At 39.0% G+C, this 20,284-nt stretch overlaps 1 protein-coding gene across 1 annotated transcript; it reads right to left on the bottom strand.

The window, feature by feature from the left end:
* Nucleotides 1–469: 469 nt before the first annotated feature.
* LOC108258111 (E3 ubiquitin-protein ligase pellino homolog 2) lies at nucleotides 470–19,821 on the bottom strand. The gene is made up of 6 exons (XM_017456497.3): nucleotides 19,524–19,821; nucleotides 8,333–8,462; nucleotides 8,077–8,178; nucleotides 7,091–7,285; nucleotides 4,575–4,760; nucleotides 470–3,916 (listed from the first exon to the last, which is right to left on the bottom strand). The coding sequence occupies exons 1-6, from the start codon at nucleotides 19,595–19,597 to the stop codon at nucleotides 3,323–3,325; spliced, it is 1,281 nt and encodes a 426-aa protein (XP_017311986.1). The 5' UTR covers nucleotides 19,598–19,821; the 3' UTR covers nucleotides 470–3,322.
* Nucleotides 19,822–20,284: the final 463 nt, after the last annotated feature.

The following is a 20,284-nucleotide window of genomic DNA, read 5'->3' as shown; positions in this document are numbered from 1 at the left end:
GGTACTCCAAAAGACTTTCCACCATTAAACATTACAGTTCTTCATCTTGTATCATTAATAAACGTAACGCCATTCTCGGACAGGGGTATTGTAATGTGACTGTTATCGTTGGCTTTCAAATAAGTTTTGAGTCAGGACTCAGTGAGATTGTCCTAAAGTTAAGACACTTTTTTAGGATTTTTTGTCATGTTAGGATGCTTCTGTAATACTATTTTCCGATCTGTAGCTAAGATAAGAAAATGCACTTAGGAAATGTTATTCTGTAATAGCTTTTGTCCTAAATGAGGTCCTAACTGAAATTGCCATGGTTACCAAACGGATAAGATAGGATTCTAAATTTAGGAGCTTTCTGTAACACACCCCCTGAAGTAGTTTAACTGAACCAAAAAAAAGAGGCAATGTTGCCATCTACTGGCCAAATTTGTCAGAAACATGAGCTTGCCACCAAAACGACACAAAACACAACTAATAAAGGAAAACCATTTTGGAAACATATATTTTATTAAGGTTTTGACTTACGATTGTCAGTGCACCTTGGGTTCAAGCGTAATTGTGTATCTGTGTTCACTGTGTGGTTTGTAGCTGTATTTAAGGCCTGCTCAGTGGTACGTGACAGTGGAAAGGTCATTGGTTATGACCACTAGTCTGTAAGCGAGGCTTTACCGAGGTCAAACACAAGGTGCGGCCTTTTATTTTTTACATCATTCAGATTGGACACAATACTGACCATACTCAAACTGATCACTGATTGCAGTCTTTAAAGTATGACACATACAGGATTATTTTGTCCAGTGTTCGATTGCATCAGTAATACATCTGGCATTCCATGTAGCTGGGGTTATATTAATGCCATTTTAAAATATGGCCACTCAGTACAAATAATAAATGACAAATGACAAAATACCATTTTGGATAGGAATGATATATTTAAGGGCATATCCTCCCAGAGCAATCTATATATGTTGCATTTCAAGCAAGGCAAAATTTTCAAGATGACTGGAGATACAGCCCAGAGCTGTAATGCAGACAGTGAACTAGACTAATAAACTATTTCACGCATCTTGAATATGCCCTAGATTTTTGTGTTCTCTGAGGTAAGACCCTGTTATGAGAAATAGTGGATACTGAATTGTTAGCAAACACAGGCACACATATCTCCACCCTTACTAATGGTGCCCTGGCAATTGACTGTATAGAGACACTGGGACGAGTGTAAACTTTGACTTGTGTAAACCTGAGTTCACCCATTATCAGCTTGCAGAAGGAACAACATCCCTTTGCAAGTTGAGAGTGGGGACAGAACGGCATTTCAGAGCCATCGGGAAGACACTGAATTGTCTCTGTGTGTTTATATGTATACAAGTATCTATATGTATGCAAGACACTACAATTCTACAACAAAGACGTGAACTAGATCTTGGTCTCCAGGAGTGAAAAAAAACCCGAAGGAATGCATAAAATTGTCAGAAAAGAGATGAGTACAGTACAGCTGGGTATCATTTTTAGTCGTCTAAACAAGATATATCAACTCAAGAGTATTAGTGGTTATTGACACAATGCATCAAACAGGACATACTGTCCATGCCCCTGGGGAAGAAAAAAAGGACAAAATTTAATTCAGTTGTATGAAATAGTCATGACAAGCAAGAAAAGTGAAAATCAATCACATTATCTCTTCTGCTTAATATAAAAATATGTTCAGTTGAGGTCTCTTCTCTTGCATGTGAGGTAAAGTAGAGCGTGTCTGTCTTAACACTGTATAATTGCAATTTAAAAGCTCCTGTGAAAAGCTTATCATAGACATGCATAGTGCAAAGCCTGCATGTGTAGAAGTGATTTAGTGGGTCATTTTAACATTACGTTCCAAAACAATTAAATGTTTTCAAGGAGTGCAGTGATGTTCAGATAAAAATATATATGAAGCATTTAAATTTAATGATAGCACCAAGAACAGCAGAGTTATTATCTAGGCCCTAGAATAGTACATTCATCATACCGCTTACTATATTAAGGGTTTCCTATGACATTTTGGAGTGTGACACAGTGAGGCATACTTTTCTGCTGTGGGCTCTCCAGGATTTAAATCATATTTGCACATGAAAATAATATATTTATACATATATACGTGAAACACTTGTTATATAAAAGAAATTGACCTCGGGCCAAAGTTTAGTAACACAACCATGTACAAAAATATTACATCTGAACTTTTTTGTTTTGTTTAAAACTACTAATGTGTATACTGCAGCTACAACTTCCACTGTCGTTTAAATGCTAAAACAATCATAACAATACAAAGAACAATCTAAAAAATTAAAAAAAATATCACCAGGGCTACATTTTTCATGACTTGGTAAAGCCCTTCAACGACTAAAATCCGAGTTCACTACACAGAAGATAGAATCAGGTAGTACACGTTTGCGTCGTTGGATCTCCCCTTTGAGCTTTAGCTTAATTCTAGGAATGCTTATTGCTTATGATGGGTGTTGTATAGGGGGTGTTTTCTTTTTAGTGTTGAGTGCAGTGAGAGCACATATAACGCACTGAGGAAGCAGTGGCCATAGATGGAGGTAGAAGTCCATCAATAGCATGGACAGTTACTCCCTAGATTAAGGGCTAGATGTAAACTTTCGAGAAGTCACTGATTTCTGCAGCAGATGCCCATTTCCTGTCCTGAGATCCTAATAACTAAAACATCAAAGAGATGCAATCAAACTTCCAAACAACTTATTACAAGCATCCAGAGGCCCAGTAATTAGTATGCAATAGGTGGGTATTATACTGCAATCTTAAATTGAAGAGGTACATGGTACTGTAAATTTGTTTCAGTTCCATAGATTCAGTCTGGCACTAGTTGTGTACATCACAATCAAAAATGAACAAGTTGGTAAATAGGCTCTTGTTAAACCCAGAAGAGCCTCTTTTTTCATCTGGGCTGATGATTTTTCAGTTATTAACATAGCAAGTATGGATCTCAATAGTTTCAAGCTATTTTTTTCTTCAGTCAATTAACCTTTTACTTCAAATATCATCACACATGAACTGCCTCTGCCTCTCACCAGGGCATGTTGATCTGGCTCACTACTGGGTCAGTGCCTGACTGAATCCATGAAAGAAATACGGTGATATCACTAGCAAGATTCAAATTATGCTGTTCCCCTGGCTAACTCAGGGCTGCATTCAAATGCAAAATACACATACTGAGTTAAGTGTGTGCATATACTAAGGAAGCTACGTAGATTTGCATGTGATTTCAGCAAGTGTATCTACAGTATGAACACACTCCCAAGAAAGCACTCCTATCATGCTTTGTAGCCCCTTGTCAATCGACAGGCCCTTGAAAGATGAGGCGGGTGAAGCCTGGTGTGCCTGTCAGAGGCGTGGAGCAGAATGGGCATATGGGCTGGAAGGCATGGGTCCCGTGTGGCAGCGATGTCTCAGCCCAATACTTTGCCGTCCTCTCTGAGCACACGTGGCCGCAGGGAACAAAGGCGTGGGTGGGAGCACCTGCATCCACGTAGAACGCAGGCTCACAGCCCAGCCATAAGGGCACGTAGGGCCCTAACGATCGGCACAGCGGACACTCCCGTCTGCCACCTGTGCTGGGACCTCCCTCGCGCTCGCGGCTGTGCTCAGGCTTCTGACCCCAGTCGTGTCGGCCGTGCACATGGCCACAGGTAAGGTAAGCCCAGGGCTGGCGTTCCTCCAGGCTGTGGCTACGGGGGAGGCTGGGGAACGCCAGCGTGCTGAGGCCCACTGGGCACTGTGGACGCGCTGCATTCAGCTCCAGACGCAGTGCGTCCAGGTGACGCAAAGTGGGAGCTTTAAGCAGGCCTTCGGCTGTGCGCCACAGCAGCGTTGCACCACACAGGTCTACCAGAGAGCCGTCCTTCAGTGCACTGCTTTCACCCTGAGCCTAAAGTAATAAAGAAATGCATCAACATGAGAGAAAAATTTCAACACAGACCAAACATTGTTTATCACCTTAGCAATCATTCTCATCCTCATGTGGTTGGCATGCTAGCTGTCTCTACAATAGTGAAAAAATATTTTATTGATAAACCATGTGTACATAATACTTTTCTTATGGACTTCGGAATTTGTTACTGCAACAGATATTGGATTTGGCTAGACAGCTGCCTCCTTGTCTGTCTGACTGTTAAAGCAGTCTCACTCCGCCAGCTAGACATCACAGATTAATATCAGTGTCATAAACTATGAAATCAAAAACAAGCAAGCAAACAAAACACAAACAAATAAATAAGTAAAGTTTATGGCTGGTATGTTTTTGGTACTGTGCATGAAATTTAGATTTACATTTCTAAATTGACTTTTTGTTAGCTCTTCGGTAACATTGTTTTTGTATCACTGGTATCCAAAACTAGTATACACAAAACAATGTGTCTCAAGTTAGACATTTTGACTACTACTGATATAAACAAAGCACTTAGTGCCATAAAATATATTGTTCTTTTTGTACCTGCTCATTCAGAATTTGCCTTTCCATTTTCTTTCTGTGGCCTGCTGTAAATGATTAGTGATTAGGGAAGTAAATGATTAGTGATATTACTTACCAGTTGTCCACGGATGGGGCCGGATCTGGTCTCTCTCAGAGTGTAGACATTTCCACAGACAGAAATTTCCCTCCACATGCCCTGTTTGGACTCTTCTGGAAAACCTTGCGGATGCATCACCAGTACTCCGTTGGTTGTGAGGCCATCCATCTGACCGTCTGGGTTCTTCCACTTTGTTGCTTTTTCCTGCAGGAAGAAACTGATATATGAAGGATTGTACATAAAATATAACAGAGGTAATGTAATAATATCCAGTGAGACAACCTAGACCTAACACAAACACTTTCAGTATGTGGACACCTGACCATCACCCCCCATATGTGCCTGCTGAACATGCTAGACTCAGTCCCCTCTTTGCTATTATAATAACTTCCACTCTTCTGGGAAGGCTTTCCATTAGATTTTGCAGCATTCCTGTGGGGATTTGCTCATTCAGACACAAGAGCATTAGCGAGGTCAGGCACTGATGTTGGGTAAAGGAAGCCTGGCAAGCAGTCAGTGTTCCAATTCATCCCAAAGGTGTTCAGTGGGGTTTAGGTCAGGGCTCTGTGCAGGCCACTCGAGTTCTTCCACACCAACCTTGACGAACCATGTCTTCATGGACATCATTTTGTACACAGAGACACTGCCATGCTGGAACAGTTTGGGGCCCCTTAGTTACAGTGAAGGGAAATTTTAAAGCTACAGCATACAAAGACTTTCTATACAATTCTGCTGCCAAATTTGTGGCAACAGTTTGGTGAAGAACAATATATGGGTGTGATGGTCAGGTGTCCACATACTTTTGGCCTTAGAGTGCATATTGCTGCCACACAGAACTCAAAACCAGACCAAATCGCGCAAAGAGGAACCAATCAGCAAAGTTGCTCCAATGATTAGAGAATTGAAGTTCTCTGAAGTTGAAGTTGACCTAAAAACAGCCCTCTATTGAAACTATTAAACAATCTATGAAACTGGAAGTCCAAAACCACATCTTAAAAGATTTAAAACATTTCCTTCTTCAACTAATATCTATTCTAAGTGCAGCCCCTGTTTCATTTCTCTTTTACATTCATACATAAAACTAATACATACTTGTTTTGTTCTTTCAGAGTGGACAAACCATAATTTCATTAGCCATCCCACCAGGCAAGTAAAAGCTCTGGCCTAGTTCCATGTTCTGGTTGCACGAAAACCTTAAGCCTAGTTCACACTACATGATTTTAAGCCAGATAACAAAAATAACTTGACTTATTAAGTCTGATAACTTAAGTTAGTTAACAAAGTGCATTAACAAAGGCACAAATTTCCTGTGTAGGGGATGACTCGGCCATATGGCTACGGGGGAGACTGGGGAATATCAGCGTGCTTAGGCCCAACGGGCACTGTGGACGCGCTGCATTCAGCTCCAGGGGACACAAAGTGGGCGCTTCAAGCAGGCCTTCGGCTGTACGCCACAGCAAAGTTGCACTACACAAATTTCCTGTGTAGGGGATGACTCGGACATAGTCAGTATCCTTTTCTAAGTGTCCAAGGGAGCACATTATGTTTACACCCTTGACAAGAAGCTAACAAGTCACTGGTCAACCTTTCAGACATGAGCTGCAGTTCTGTCCTCACATCAAGACTGCCTAAATTTTTTTTTCTCAATATGTTTAACAGTGAGGTAACTGTATTTTGTGCTAGCTTGGTTTTTGCTTGGTTTTGTCCGTGTTTTCTCGTACCTGCATGTTCTTGATTCTGAAGGTCGTATGCCTTCTATGTGTGCTAATTAAAAGCATGTAGTGCAAAAGGCAGCAGGATTCCAAATGAGTAGCACACATGATAGGTACAGCATCGAGATGCGTCACACCACTGTGAGGCACTTGTTTTTTTTTTGTTTTGTTTTTTGAAATATACCAAATAAAAACCAAATAAAACAAAACTTTTGTTTTGAAAAATTCTAAAGCAAGTAGGTTTTTTTTCCTTTCTCTGGCTGTTGAAGAGCTTTAAAAAAATCTGCTGGGATACTAGCCTTCTGAACCTACTTGACTGCTCTCCAACTAACAATAAAAAACCAATAGCCTGGACATGTAAACTTATTGTCCCTACCGATTCGTTCAGCCCACCTTTCCCACTTATTTTCTTTTTCTAGTTTTTTTTTTTTTTTTTTTTTTTTTTTACACTTTCATTGGTTTTCTTTTCAAACACAATCTTCATTAGCTTTCATGCGAATCAAGAGATAGAACAAGAGACCAGTGTTTAACCCTGATCATTTCACGCTCTGGACCACCTGAGCTCTGAAAGGAAACCTCTCCAGACACATTATAAAGAGGGGAGTCTGCTATCACTTACAATAAGTGTGGCAATCCATTATTATAACTACATTACAAGAGTGCCATATGGAAGACAGTCATGCTGCACTTCCTTCTGCTGACAGCGTGCACAACATGACAGACAACCAGATGTTGCCTGTCTCATGCACAACTGTATTATGTAATAAAAGGCAAATCATAAAATGACGTAAATACTTCCAAAAGCCGCTTAGGAATACCAACCCCGAGGAAAATATTTTTGGAGGAGTCAAAGCCAGCTGCATAAATACGGGCAGTGTAGGGGGGGTTGCGCTCACACACCACCCTGCAGGCAAAGCGTGAGATGGTGCTCGGTGCAACAGAGTCCTCGCTCTCTTTAGATCCTCCTGGTGTATCCGTCACCACAAAGTCTATGGGGCTCTCGGTGGAACGGCCAATCTACAGACAAGGATAAACAAAGTGATTTATGAGCCATGCACAACCATTTCTTAAATGATACATTTCAATTAGTATCCACTGCACACCATGGCGTTGATATTAACTGGAAGCTTCAATGATAACTGGCTATCAGAATTTGTTGAAACAGTTATTGAAATGTAAACCTTTTAAAAATAAATAAATAATAATAAAAAGAAGTTTTTGAAAGTATATTTTGTATGTTGGTAACCTCTGGTACTGTTGGGAACTAAATGACAATTCGGATCATAATACAAGGTTAACCTTGGAAACAGAAAACATCATTCTTTTCACATTTTGATTTCAGTCTGCATCCTACCATGCACAGAGGAGCCAGCCTCGCTAACAAGAAAATCCTTGCAGGCAGAGAGAAAATAAAAAGAATTTTACTACATAGCGTATGGACGAGATGGCTCCATGCAATCAGCATAAATGATAAAACACACAGTGCTGTGCAAAGGTCTTAGAAACATGCAAAGAAATGCTGTAAAGATGCCTTCGTAAAATGATTAAAATGAAATGCTTTCTGCATACATATTTTTTTTTTTGCATTTCAATTTCTCCTATTCAGATCCAAACAACCTTTTTGATAGCATGCAAACTAACAGATCACACGATACTGTCAGTATCACCAGTACGTTGGTTTTCAGGTGTGTCCCAGATCACCATAACAAAGGATCAAACCTCGTAAATGCTTCAAGCGAAACTGTAGGTGTTGGCACCTCTGCATGCACTGGCTCATTAAATAAATGTTCTACAGGATATTTTCTCACCTGGAACATATCTGTGTCATCATCATGACAGTATTCCACCACCACAGTCTGATTCCTAGACAGCGTGAAGGAGATACTGTGCTGCCCCCTGCTATTAACCGCCTGAAACAAAGGTCACACCTCCTCTTTAATTACAAAACCCCAATGATGCATCAGTGTAATGCATAAGAGCCTTTTTAAATGGGTTGGTGCGATAACCATCAGGATGCTCAAAACACCTGGAATGAATCTACTTGTTTTAAAATACACTACACACCTTGCTGTCTTGTGGGTTGCTGAGGATGTGCACAGTGCTTGGCTTGACACCGTTAGCCTTTGCCCTTCTGTACAGAGCAAAGCGACTCCTTTTCCTCCCCTTATCTCCACCAGGAAGGGAGCCATTGTACCTGTTGATGAATACATACATCACCAAATAAAAATGCTTGATAATAAAAAACTTTACCAGTAACCTTTACTTGTTACCATTTCTACTGACAACTGTTTTACTGTACATTATTTATGAAATTATACTATCAAGAGTTTTATGGAATCTGTACAGATACACACCCTCTCCTTTTCTCCCTCCCTCTCTCTCAGTCTGCCAGCACTCATTGCTAAAATATTTATCAGACTCGTTTTCCTTCATATCGCCCAGTTCTATTACCAAAAATTTGTTTTAGTCAGAGTAAATTCGTAGAAGCACTGTAAACATGAATCCTTCGACTGGCAGATTGGTTTCTTGCTAAAACCCCTACACACCACTGAAACACACATGCACAATACAGAGACGAGGGTGTCAGAAAGCAAGGAGCAGAAAGATTATCCATTTATCTATAACAGTAAACATTTGGCAGGTTTTGGAGGGCGATACCTGGCCACACATTGAACGCCACCATGCATGGTACTGTCGAGTCTAGAGAATGAAACGTGTCTGGTCTAGTCGTGTTCTCAGAGGTTAGACTCCAAACCTTTACAGAATAAGCAGAGGAATTCTTTTCCACTGCTTGGATTATAGGCAAGGATGAAAACACGATGAGACGGCTTCACTTAAGAGGCTTTCAGATAATCTCAGATGCATGTGGTGCCCCATAATAGGTAAAGAGATCTCTCCGGTGTTCCACAAGCTCTGGTTCTCAGAGGCATCTGAATGCTTCAGGCACACTAACTCGGTTTGGCATTTAGTCTCTGCAGCCTCCAGTTTGCTGCTGCCATAGAAAGGCTCTTTTGTTCTTCCTGCAGCTATCAGTGACAAACAGCACAACTGAGGCGAAGCATGGGAAACTGCAGAGACGTTCGCCCGGTTTCTGTTTCAGCAGCCCTAAAGGCAATCGCAACCCTGTCCTATGAGCTCCGACATGTGTTTGTTGTACATTTCAGACAGTTAAGACAAGCAGGATTGTGTCTCGTTAATAATGAATCTAGATTAAATAACAAGTCAGGCCTCTAGCTTTGTACCATGGTCTCACACTAACTTTTCATACAAAAATGCGTTGAACACGTTAAAGTTCAGTTTAGGAACTGGGTTAGCACTTTCTGTATCAATTTTAATTCAAACTCATTTATCATGGGAAGAGGTCTGTATACACTCGTGTTTTTAAGGTTTTACTGTATGGCTATTGACCACACTTGTGAGTCGGCTTTGTAAAATGTCTGCACTGCTTGCAGTGGTGCAAAAGCATTGACTGTGTCCAGACTGGTCAATGTGCCAGTTCAGCACTGCACAGTGAGACAGCAGACACAGAAGAGCAGCACAGCAGAACCAGTGTTCACATGAGTGCACATGCGCACATGCAGGCATGCACACCCACACCCTCACACACACAAACACGCACAATGAAATATTCAAACACCTTTCCTCCTGTATTTTCATGTTGGCCTAAAAGACTTCTGTATAATTAGGTATTAAGTGAAATATCAATAGTCATGCCAAAATGATTACAGCTTAGATCACTAGACTAAAAGCCAACATCAATCTACAGACAAACACTGACCTGGTACAAAGTCATGTACGACTCATGAACACATCTTTATGAACAATCCAGAACAAATGTGTTCAGCCGAATGACAAAGGTTTCTCCCTCTGCACGTCTGCTACATAAACTTTCCTAATGCAATATACAATTTTATTACCCCAAGCTATAATGAAATTACTTGTTTAAATTCAATTCTGGGTAAACGTCCCAACAAAGGCTTGCCACTGTAATATTACTATTAGCCAGGTCTATTATTGTGTGTGATATACATGACTGTTTATATTGTACTCAAACACAAATGTCTCATGTAATGCACTGCAGTACTGAAACAGGAGAAATGAGGACAGTTGATCAAGGTTGATCACACTCATTTTACGACTTGAACTTATGAAAACGAAATTACATGAAACTACTTGAACAAATCAAAAGACCACCTATACCAAATAAATCAGCTACCTTTTCCGGGTATTACAGCGGCAAAAGGTTAGGGTTAGGCGCACTCACCACCACGAAACGGGTTCGATTCCTGGGCAGGGAACCAACCTAGCCACTGGGGGATGCATAGGCTGGTCCGCTCTCACAAACACGGATAAAAAAAAATGGGAGAGTTGCGCCAGGAAGGGCATTCGGGGTAAAATCTGCGCCAAATCAAATACACGGGCCAATGATCCGCTGTGGCAACCACTAACAGGAGCAGCCGAAGGAAAAACAACAAAACAAGTGTAGCCGTAATGTATTCCTTTCAGCGGCCTTTAAAATATGAGCTCTCTCATTCCACCCAGATAGGTAGTGTTGTTTAGCCCGCTTCTGAATTGGGCTAATTCTTGGACACTTTTCCATGAAAAACATTCAGAATAGAGGGGAAACTTGGCAGAGTTTTATCGAGACTCATACATGTGACTCAAAACTCTGAAAAGTGCCAATGGCAGAAAGTTCATTTACACAAAAATGAGAAGCAGATTATGTTTATTCACTACAAACTATGTTCAAATATTTTTAACAACTGATTTACATTATTATATTAAAAAACCAGAATATACTGGGGCATTTTTAAGTTATTATTTGTAGTCACTCTCACCCATAGTCATATTACACTAATAAGATTTGATAAATTGACGACAATCTGATATACTGCAGTGCAGTGAAGAAGCAGTTGGTGTGGTCACCTCACAGCTCCAGGGTCCACCATTCAAGTCTGGCTTTGGGTTACGGTCTGTATGGAGTTTTGCATGTGAAAGGCACTAAATTAGCTGCCGATGAGCATATTTAAGCAATAAAAAGATTGCTGTAGTACTGAATATAAGCATGGCTGTGATTTGGCCATAGTCATAGCTGGGTAGTCATAGCTGTGCTGATATTCAGTATAACAGCACGATTGCTAGTGTGAAATGCGAGTGCACATTTAAACAACTGTTCAGAAATTAACATGTAGTAATGGACATTTTATTTACTTTTGCGAACATATTTCCAAAGAATGGATAGCTGGACAGAGTGTTATGTGTTGCCATGTAACACACAGACTGACTGACAGCCCATAGTAAGTGTACAACAACTACTGCTAGAACTGAGCGTAGTAAAACTATTCCTAGAACTGTGATACAAACAGTGAAATATCACGGTGCTGTTAAACTAAATATCAGCACTCTTGGAAAACTGCTTATCCAATCAAATTAGTGGACTGGAACAAACTGTTATATAAAGCGATATTGCATGAGTAAGAGTGCTGTTTTACTGAATATCAGCATGGCTATGATTCGGCTGAAGGCACAAGCCGACAGATAATCACAGCCCTGCTGATACTTAGTACAACGGCATGATTGTGATGTGGCTTTTATACAACAGTTCTACTGTATAAACAAGAAATGAATATAGAGAATTTCAGACACAATATGGCCAAATATTTCATTTTGAAATATTTTGTCAATGAAAAAAGTTCCCAAGCAAGCCTCAGTAGCCATTCAATTTAATTGAATATTTTTTTTTATATATTTACAGAAAGTTATAAATTCAGGATATAAATGTTAAATTTAGCAATTTATTCCTAATGAGCAAGCCAGATTTGACAATGGCAAGGAAAAACTCCTTGAGACGATATGAGGAAGGAACTTTGAGAGTCAAAAGGGAACCCATCCTCATCTGGGCGACACCGGAGAGCGCGATTATAAATGAATAATTCCCTTCTATAACTGTGTACTACATGGTCAAAAAGTGCAATTGTGTAACCAGAAAATTCATTATAGTGTTTACATGAAGTCTAAGTTGTTGCACTTATCTGTACACTGATGAAGACTTGAGTGCAAAGCTGCTGTTGATTTTTGTCTGTGAGCGCAGAGTGTAAAACAGCCTTTAGTTAATATATTTAATGATTTTTATTTCTTCATATAGATATATTTCAGAATCAAAACAATCTATTAACATGTTCCTCTATTAACCATTTAAATGCCTAGCTTATGAAGAAAATATTCATCTTAAAGCATTATTTAGTAACTACACTTAATGATTCAGTAGCTATAGAGAAACTAATAGGAAAGGTATATTGTAAGGAACATAAATCTGGACACACTGAAGGAACCTGAGAGATTAAAATGTTAAAATAATCAAAGATTATGAGATAAAACTGGAAACTGATTTCATTAAGTTCCTTTCTGGATGGACCGGGTTTTTATGGTTTCCTGTTTACTGAATGTGGTATTCCTTGTTCCTGTGTGGAAAATGTTAACTAAAAATAGCTACATAATGAGCCATGATTTTTTACCCTCCATTTATACCTCAAATGCTCTTTTATTTAGGACTGAGAATTTACCAGTATTTCAAATACACATCAATGTACAGCGATTGCTATATGGTTTTAGGGGAAGGGCTGCACGATTATGGCCAAAATGATAATCACGATTATTTTGATCAATATTGAGATCACAATTATTTATCACGATTATTCATTGATTTTAGTGACAACATATTTCTATTGCACTTTCACATTTAAATAAATAGACCGCTGCTTTGACCTCCATGTTGTGCTACATTCCTGCTAATGTACAAATCTTTGCATCAAATTAGACTGGTCCTTAAAGTGCATCATCTCGTAGAAGCAAAATATAAATACAATTGTACCCAAAATATACGATAAGTAAAAATAAATATGCCATCAACCAAATGAAAATATGCACCAAACATAACAATATTCAACCAAATGAAAATAATACATGTGTATGCAGAAAAGGCAATAACAGTGTTCACAGGAGGAGAGACGCAGCCAAATCACCCAATAGAGCGGCGCAGGGATGATGTCATTTTGTACCGAAACCCGGATGTTAGCATCACACCGGTTCCCTCGACAAAAACCCAATAGGATTTTCCTATAGGATTTTGGATTATTGCAAAAAATAAGCTCTGTGATCAACAAAAGTTTACACTACTAACATGTTTTGTCCATCAAGATAATTTTCACAAATTAACACAACTTTTATGAAGTTTGAATCCTAAATACAATCACCAGAAATAAACAGTTAACCGTATGCTATAAACGAACTACACCACGGTCTCTCAACTTCAACGTCACCAAGCTTCTGACAACTTTTCCAAACTTGATTTAAAACATTTTCCATAATACGGATTTACTCTGTGGAGGAATCTTCATCCACTGTTTTTGTGGGGAATTGTGCACAGCATACCTGAAACTGTTTATGTCCAAAGTTTTTTCCTGTTCGGCGTGATGACGTTTAATGTCCCCGACAACATCTGTAGTGCCATTTAGCAACATGGATGATTTTCCCTCGCGCAAGCGCTGAAGCTCGCAGCACACTCTTTTAGTGACACTGATTCTGTTTACATTCTACACGTGTATGTGTAATGATTTCTGTCCTGTCTCTGCCCCTGTATTATCATTATTTGTTCCCTTATGTGTCGTCATTAGTCTCAGCTGTTTTGTGTTCACCCTTAATTACATTTGTCATTTAAACCCCTCGTGTCTCTTTGTTGGACGCAAAGTATTGCGTGAGTTTTCTGTGTACCAAGCATTTGTTCATAGTTTCACGTCTCATAGTTTTGATCCTGTTCTCGACCTCGTTGTTTGATTCTTGTTTAGCCTTGTTTCTCAATCGCCTGACCTTTTGCTTGTTTTAAATCACGCTATTGTCTCACATTTTGGATTTGTCTGCCTCTCTTCAATAAAGCTCTTATCTGTACTTGCATCCTAAACCCTCATTACGTGACAGTTAGCAACCGCCTTTTTCAATACACGTAAAAGCTTTTAAAAAAAAAAAAATCATGAGTGGGGTTTTACTGGCGTATTTTATGTGGTAGAATAAAACGTGAAAATATTTTGAGCTTGTGTTCACTACAGACCTTATTTCAGGCTTTTAACCAAAACCCCATTCAAAAAACCCATTGGGATGGAACCAGAAGGGCTAAAAAGCTAACTCGTTTCCGGGTTTTGGCGTACAAATTGACGTCATCCCTGCGCCACTCTATGGTGATTGGCTGTATGATTAGGAAGTGCTTGATTTGATATGCTGCGGAGTTTTCTCATAATGAGTTCATATGAGCGATATTGACTTTAAACATCAATATCGCAGTCGATCATGTTCATGTAATTGTGGGCAGTCAAAATCGTAATTGAGATCGGTATTCGACTAACTGTGCTGCCCTACTTAGGGTTTTTTTTTTCCCCAAGTAGAAAATAAGATAATAAGAAGTGTAGCATTTCTGTAAAGAAACCACACTAGCATCATTCCCCACTGCACTAATTGAGTTGAACACGTATTTGCAGGTAATTAGCCTAGTAGGCTGTGTAAATCAATGTTGTTGTTTTTTAATACATATCTATCAAATACCATGCACAATATGCACAGTATTTCATGAACATAAATTGCAAGCACGGCTTATCGCCAACTGCTCAGAGCAGCCATAACTATAATTAAACAACTTGAAACAACACACATGGCTTCATTTTCCCATTGTTTATTGTATCACATCGTGACAGACCTGGCAAAAAAACCCACTAATTTGCACTGCCACCCATGGAGTCTGCTAACACCAACAGGAGACAGACTCAATCCCAAACGTTCTCATATACAGTGGGGGAAATAATTATTGAACGCATCAACATTTATTTCAGTAAATATATTTCCAATGAGGCTATTCACAGAAAATTATTCTGTTATGTGTAATAAAGTGGAATGACACAGGAAAAAAAAAGTATTGAACATGCTAAGAAAAAGCAGTTCTCCAAGGCAAGGTATGGCAAGGAACCAGCTAAAATCCGTAAGTAATTATACCCCCTATCTGTGCAAATTAATATCAGCTGGGTTAGTAAATTGATGGTCTATAAAAAGGCTTTTCATTACCAAGGTGTCACACACGAAAAATCTCATGATGGGTAAAAGCAAAGAGCTCTCCCAAAACCTTTGCAACCTTACTGTTGCAAAACATAGTGATGGAATCGGATATAGGCGCATTTCAAAACTTCTGAATCTTCCAGTAAGCACCATTTGGGCCATTACGCACAAGTGGAAGCAACATCACTCTGTCATCAACCAGCCATGTACAGGAGCTCCTCGCAAGATTTCTGACCAGGGAGTCAAAAGAATAGTCAGAAGAGTAGCCCAAGAGCCAAGGACCACTCGGAAAGAGCTCCAGAAACACTTGGAGGGCACAGGTACCATCGTCACAGAGAAAACAATAAGCATTGCACTCCACTGCTCAAGCTCACCCCACAAGACTCTATTAATAAAGAAAAGACATGTTGAAGCTTGTTTAAAGTTTGCTACAATTCCTTTGGACAAGCCTATGAAATACTGGGAGAGTGTAGTCTGGTCAGACGAGAGTAAAATTTTACTTTTTGTCTGTCATACCAGATAACCTGTTCGGAGAAGAAATGGCACTGCACATCACCCTTAAAACATTATACCAACATTGAAATTGGAGGTGGAAGCATCATGGTGTGGGGCTTTTTTTCATCGCATGGTACTGGCAGACTTCATGTAATTGAAGGAACGATGAATGGAGCCCTTTACCAGGAGATTCTTGAGAAGAATCTGCTGCCATCCACCAGGATGAAGAAGATGAGACATGGGTGGACCCTCCAGCAGGACCACAATCCAAAACATACAGCAAAGGTAACTCAATTGGTTTCAGAGAAAAAAAAAATCAAGGTGTTGGAATAGCCCAGTCAATCACCTGACTTGAATCCAATTGAACAAGATTTAAAGACGATATGTTTAGAAGAATGGGCCAAAATCACATCCGAATACTGCAGCCAATTAATTTCTTCATACAGGAAGCATCTTGAAGCTGTCATTACAAACAAAGGCTTTTCCACTAAGTATTAAATAAATTTCAGTTAGCATGTTCAATACTTTTTTCCCTGTGTCATTACACTTTATTACACATAATTTCATTAATGGACTTTAATGTGTGGATTTCTTGAGTTAATACCAAAGTCTGGTGAAAATTTCATGTGAACAGCCTCATTGGAAATATATTTCTTGAAATAAATATTAACACATAGTATATGAGAACGTATATATATATATATATATATATATATATATATATACGTATAGATATATATAGATAGATAGATAGATAGATAGATATGTAGATAGATAGGGTGTACAACATATTGTTTACTACACACTTTAGTTCACTTTTACAAGAACTACTCTGCCAAATTTAGCTCGGTCTTCCACAGACAGAACATAGATCCTTCTGGGGCGACCACGTCAATAACTTCTGCAACACATTAGCAAGTTATAAATCATTACAGTTTCTAAAAGACGAACATTTAGCTAATAAATATCAACTAAAGCATACATTCAAGAGGTCTTCAAAATATACATTGCCCCAAATCCATTGCAGGTTTTCAAACCACAAGAAAGGCACAGTTTTAGCCCTATCTTCCATTCATGTCCACATATTTTGGTTAGAGTGTAAGCACACTGTAAAAACTGGCTGTAAAATTTACAGTAGTTTTCTGGCAGCAGGTTTGCCTGCTGTACTGTAAAATTTGCAGTCATATTTTAAATAGTATAGAATAACACATAATCCAGTACATTTGCTCATCTGGCTGAAAAACAAATTACATACAACATACAATTGATGAGCTGAATACAGCTGAGCCGAAGGTTAAGGGTCTTACTCATGGAACCAAACATGGCAGTTTGGGTCCATGAGTAAGTTTTGGGATTTGAACACACAGCCTTCTGATCTGTTACTAAAAGCCTTAACCACTGAGCAACTGCAACTAGCTCAAATAGCTTGCACTGATTTAAAAAAAAAAAAGGGCGGGGGGGGGGGGGGGGGGGGGGGGGGCGGTTCTGCACATTTGAACTAGGAGAAATGCAGTTCCGTTCTGCTGTGCACTCCTTGTTGTATGGTCTGAATGACAAGGTTCACTTTGACTTTGATTCATCCACTTCCACCACTGAATGAACTCGCACTAAAAGACTGCAAAGAGCTCAGTGGTCAAGTCTCAGATCAGGAACAGATCAGATGCCATGGTCGGGTCCATTAACCTTCGGCTTAGCTGCATCCTGCATGAATTGTATGGTGTAATGTCAATGTATTGTTAAATATGTACTGTCATGATGCAATGTTGGTGTAATGTTCAATATGTACTGCCATGGTGTAATGTTAAAGATGTACTGTCACAGTGTAATGTCGGTGTAATGTTAAATATGTACTATCACGGTGTAATGTTAAATATGTACTGTCATAGTGTAATGTTAAATATGTACTGTCACAGTGTAATGTTAAATATGTAAGGTCACAGTGTAATATTAAATATGTACTGTCACGGTGTACTGTTATATATGTACTGTCACAGTGTAATGTTGGTGAAATGTTAAATATGTACTGTCATGGTGTAATGTTGGTGTAATGTTAAATTTGTACTGTCACGGTGTAATGTTAAATATGTACTGTCACAGTGTAATATTAAATAAGTACTGTCACGGTGTACTGTTATATATGTACTGTCACAGTGTAATGTTAAATATGTACTGTCACGGTGTACTGTTATATATGTACTGTCACAGTGTAATGTCGGTGAAATGTTAAATATGTACAGTCACGGTGTAACGTTAAATATGTACTGTCGCGGTGTAATGTTGGTGTAATGTTAAATTTATACTGTCACGGTGTAATGTGATATATGTACTGTAAAAGTGTAATGTTAAATATGTACTATCACAGTGTAATGTCGGTGTAATGTTAAATATGTACTGTCACAATGTAATGTCTGTGTAATGTTAAATATGTACTGCCTCGATGTAATGTCACAGTGTAATGTTGGTGTAATATTAAATATGTACTATCACGGTGTAATGTTAAATATGTACCATCACGGTGTACTGTTAAATATGTACTGTCACGGTGTAATGTTGGTGTAATGTTAAATATGTACTATCACGGTGTAATGTTAAATATGTACTGTCATGGTGTAATGTCGGTGTAATGTTAAATATGTACTATCCACTTGTAATTTTAAATATGTACTGTCACGGTGTAATGTTATATATGTACTGTAAAAGTGTAAAGTTAAATATGTATTGTCACATGTAATGTTAAATATGTACTGTCACGTGTATTGTCTGTGTAATGTTAAATATGTACTGTCACAGTGTAATGTTAAATATGTACTGTCAAGTGTACTGTCAGTGTAATGTTAAATATGTACTGGCACGGTGTAATATCGGTGTAATGTTAAATATGTAGTGCTACAGTGTAATGTTAAATATGTACTGTCACGTGTACTGTCGGTGTAATGTTAAATATGTACTGTCACGGTGTAATGTTAAATATGTACTGTCACGTGTACTGTCGGTGTAATGTTAAATATGTACTGCTACAGTATAATGTTAAATATGTACTGTCACGTGTACTGTCGGTGTAATGTTAAATATGTACTGCTACAGTGTAATGTTAAATATGTACTGTCACGTGTACTGTCGGTGTAATGTTAAATATGTACTGTCACGGTGTAATGTTAAAGATGTACTGTCACAGTGTAATGTTAAATATGTACTGTCAATGGACGGTGTAATAAGTGATGAACATATGCACTATAGTAAATGTGTGTGTGTATCATACACTATAATAAAATTGGCTGTAACTTTTACAGTACTTTACTGGCAGCAAGTTTGCCAATAAAGTACTATAAAAGTTACAGCCAATTATATTATAGTGTATGACACACACACACACACACACACACACACACACATTTGCTATAGTGCATATGTTCGCTACTTATTACATTATAATATTAATACAGAATACACAATAGGTTATATTAAGGTATCTTAGAGTAACTGATATTACGGTATCTTAGAGGCTACTTTTGCTGAACACACTGTTGGTTAAACCCATTACTACATGCTCCGGGGAACTGTAATAGCTAAAAAAAAATGTGCTGAAAATACGACCGTGTCAAAGACCAGAAAGGGTAAAGTGCCCATGTGCTGCCTTTCCACTAGCGAGCGCCAGGTTACTCACCCGAGGATGACCAGTTCGCCGTATTTCACCGGATCTTTAGAGCGGGCATGTTCGTTCTGATTCGGCGACAACATGGGACTGAAGCTAACGTCGCTTTTCGCACTCTTTCCTGCTCACGAAAGCCTGGAACAAGTAACTTGAATAATATCTAGAGTGCTAAATGATATGCCTCCGTTTTAACAGCAGGATACGTGCCAAAAATAGTAGGTTGGTTTCCTAAGACACATCGTTGTTGTGATAATGAACGGAAGACCTGCGGTAGCTCGATACGAACAGTCGAACTGGTTGGAGGATGGAAAAAAAAAGGGCTCGCAGCAGAGTGGGACGTACCATGATATTCAGAGGAGTGCTGAACACTTGGTATGACTTCTAAAAATACTTCACCTCTTATTAAGCCATTATTGCGTGTGCACATAGGAAGTAAAAAAGGCCTATAATCACCATCCTCATTGCAATTAAAAACAAAGCTCTCCAATGGCTTTCCTAAAGCATTTCTTTGATCGCGGTTCTCCCCTCGCAAGAAGTACGAATGGTACGTTCTCACAGCGGAGCTTGCCTTTAACATTACGTCAGTGTCCGATAGTACGCTACAGAGTACTATGTGATAAATCCCTGCTTACAGTTACAGAAATTTCAATCTCCCAAGCTATTAAAAGAGTGTGAATCATTAACTGCACGACTTCATGGCAAACAAAAACGTTCAAGACTGCTAAACCGCTGAGTACAGTGGTAATTGACGAGTAAGTTGAAAGAGAGCATGG

Source organism: Ictalurus punctatus, chromosome 25 (genome assembly GCF_001660625.3).
Source record: "Ictalurus punctatus breed USDA103 chromosome 25, Coco_2.0, whole genome shotgun sequence".
NCBI classification, from domain to species: Eukaryota; Metazoa; Chordata; class Actinopteri; order Siluriformes; family Ictaluridae; genus Ictalurus; species Ictalurus punctatus.
This window is presented reverse-complemented; position numbering and strand designations above follow the sequence as displayed.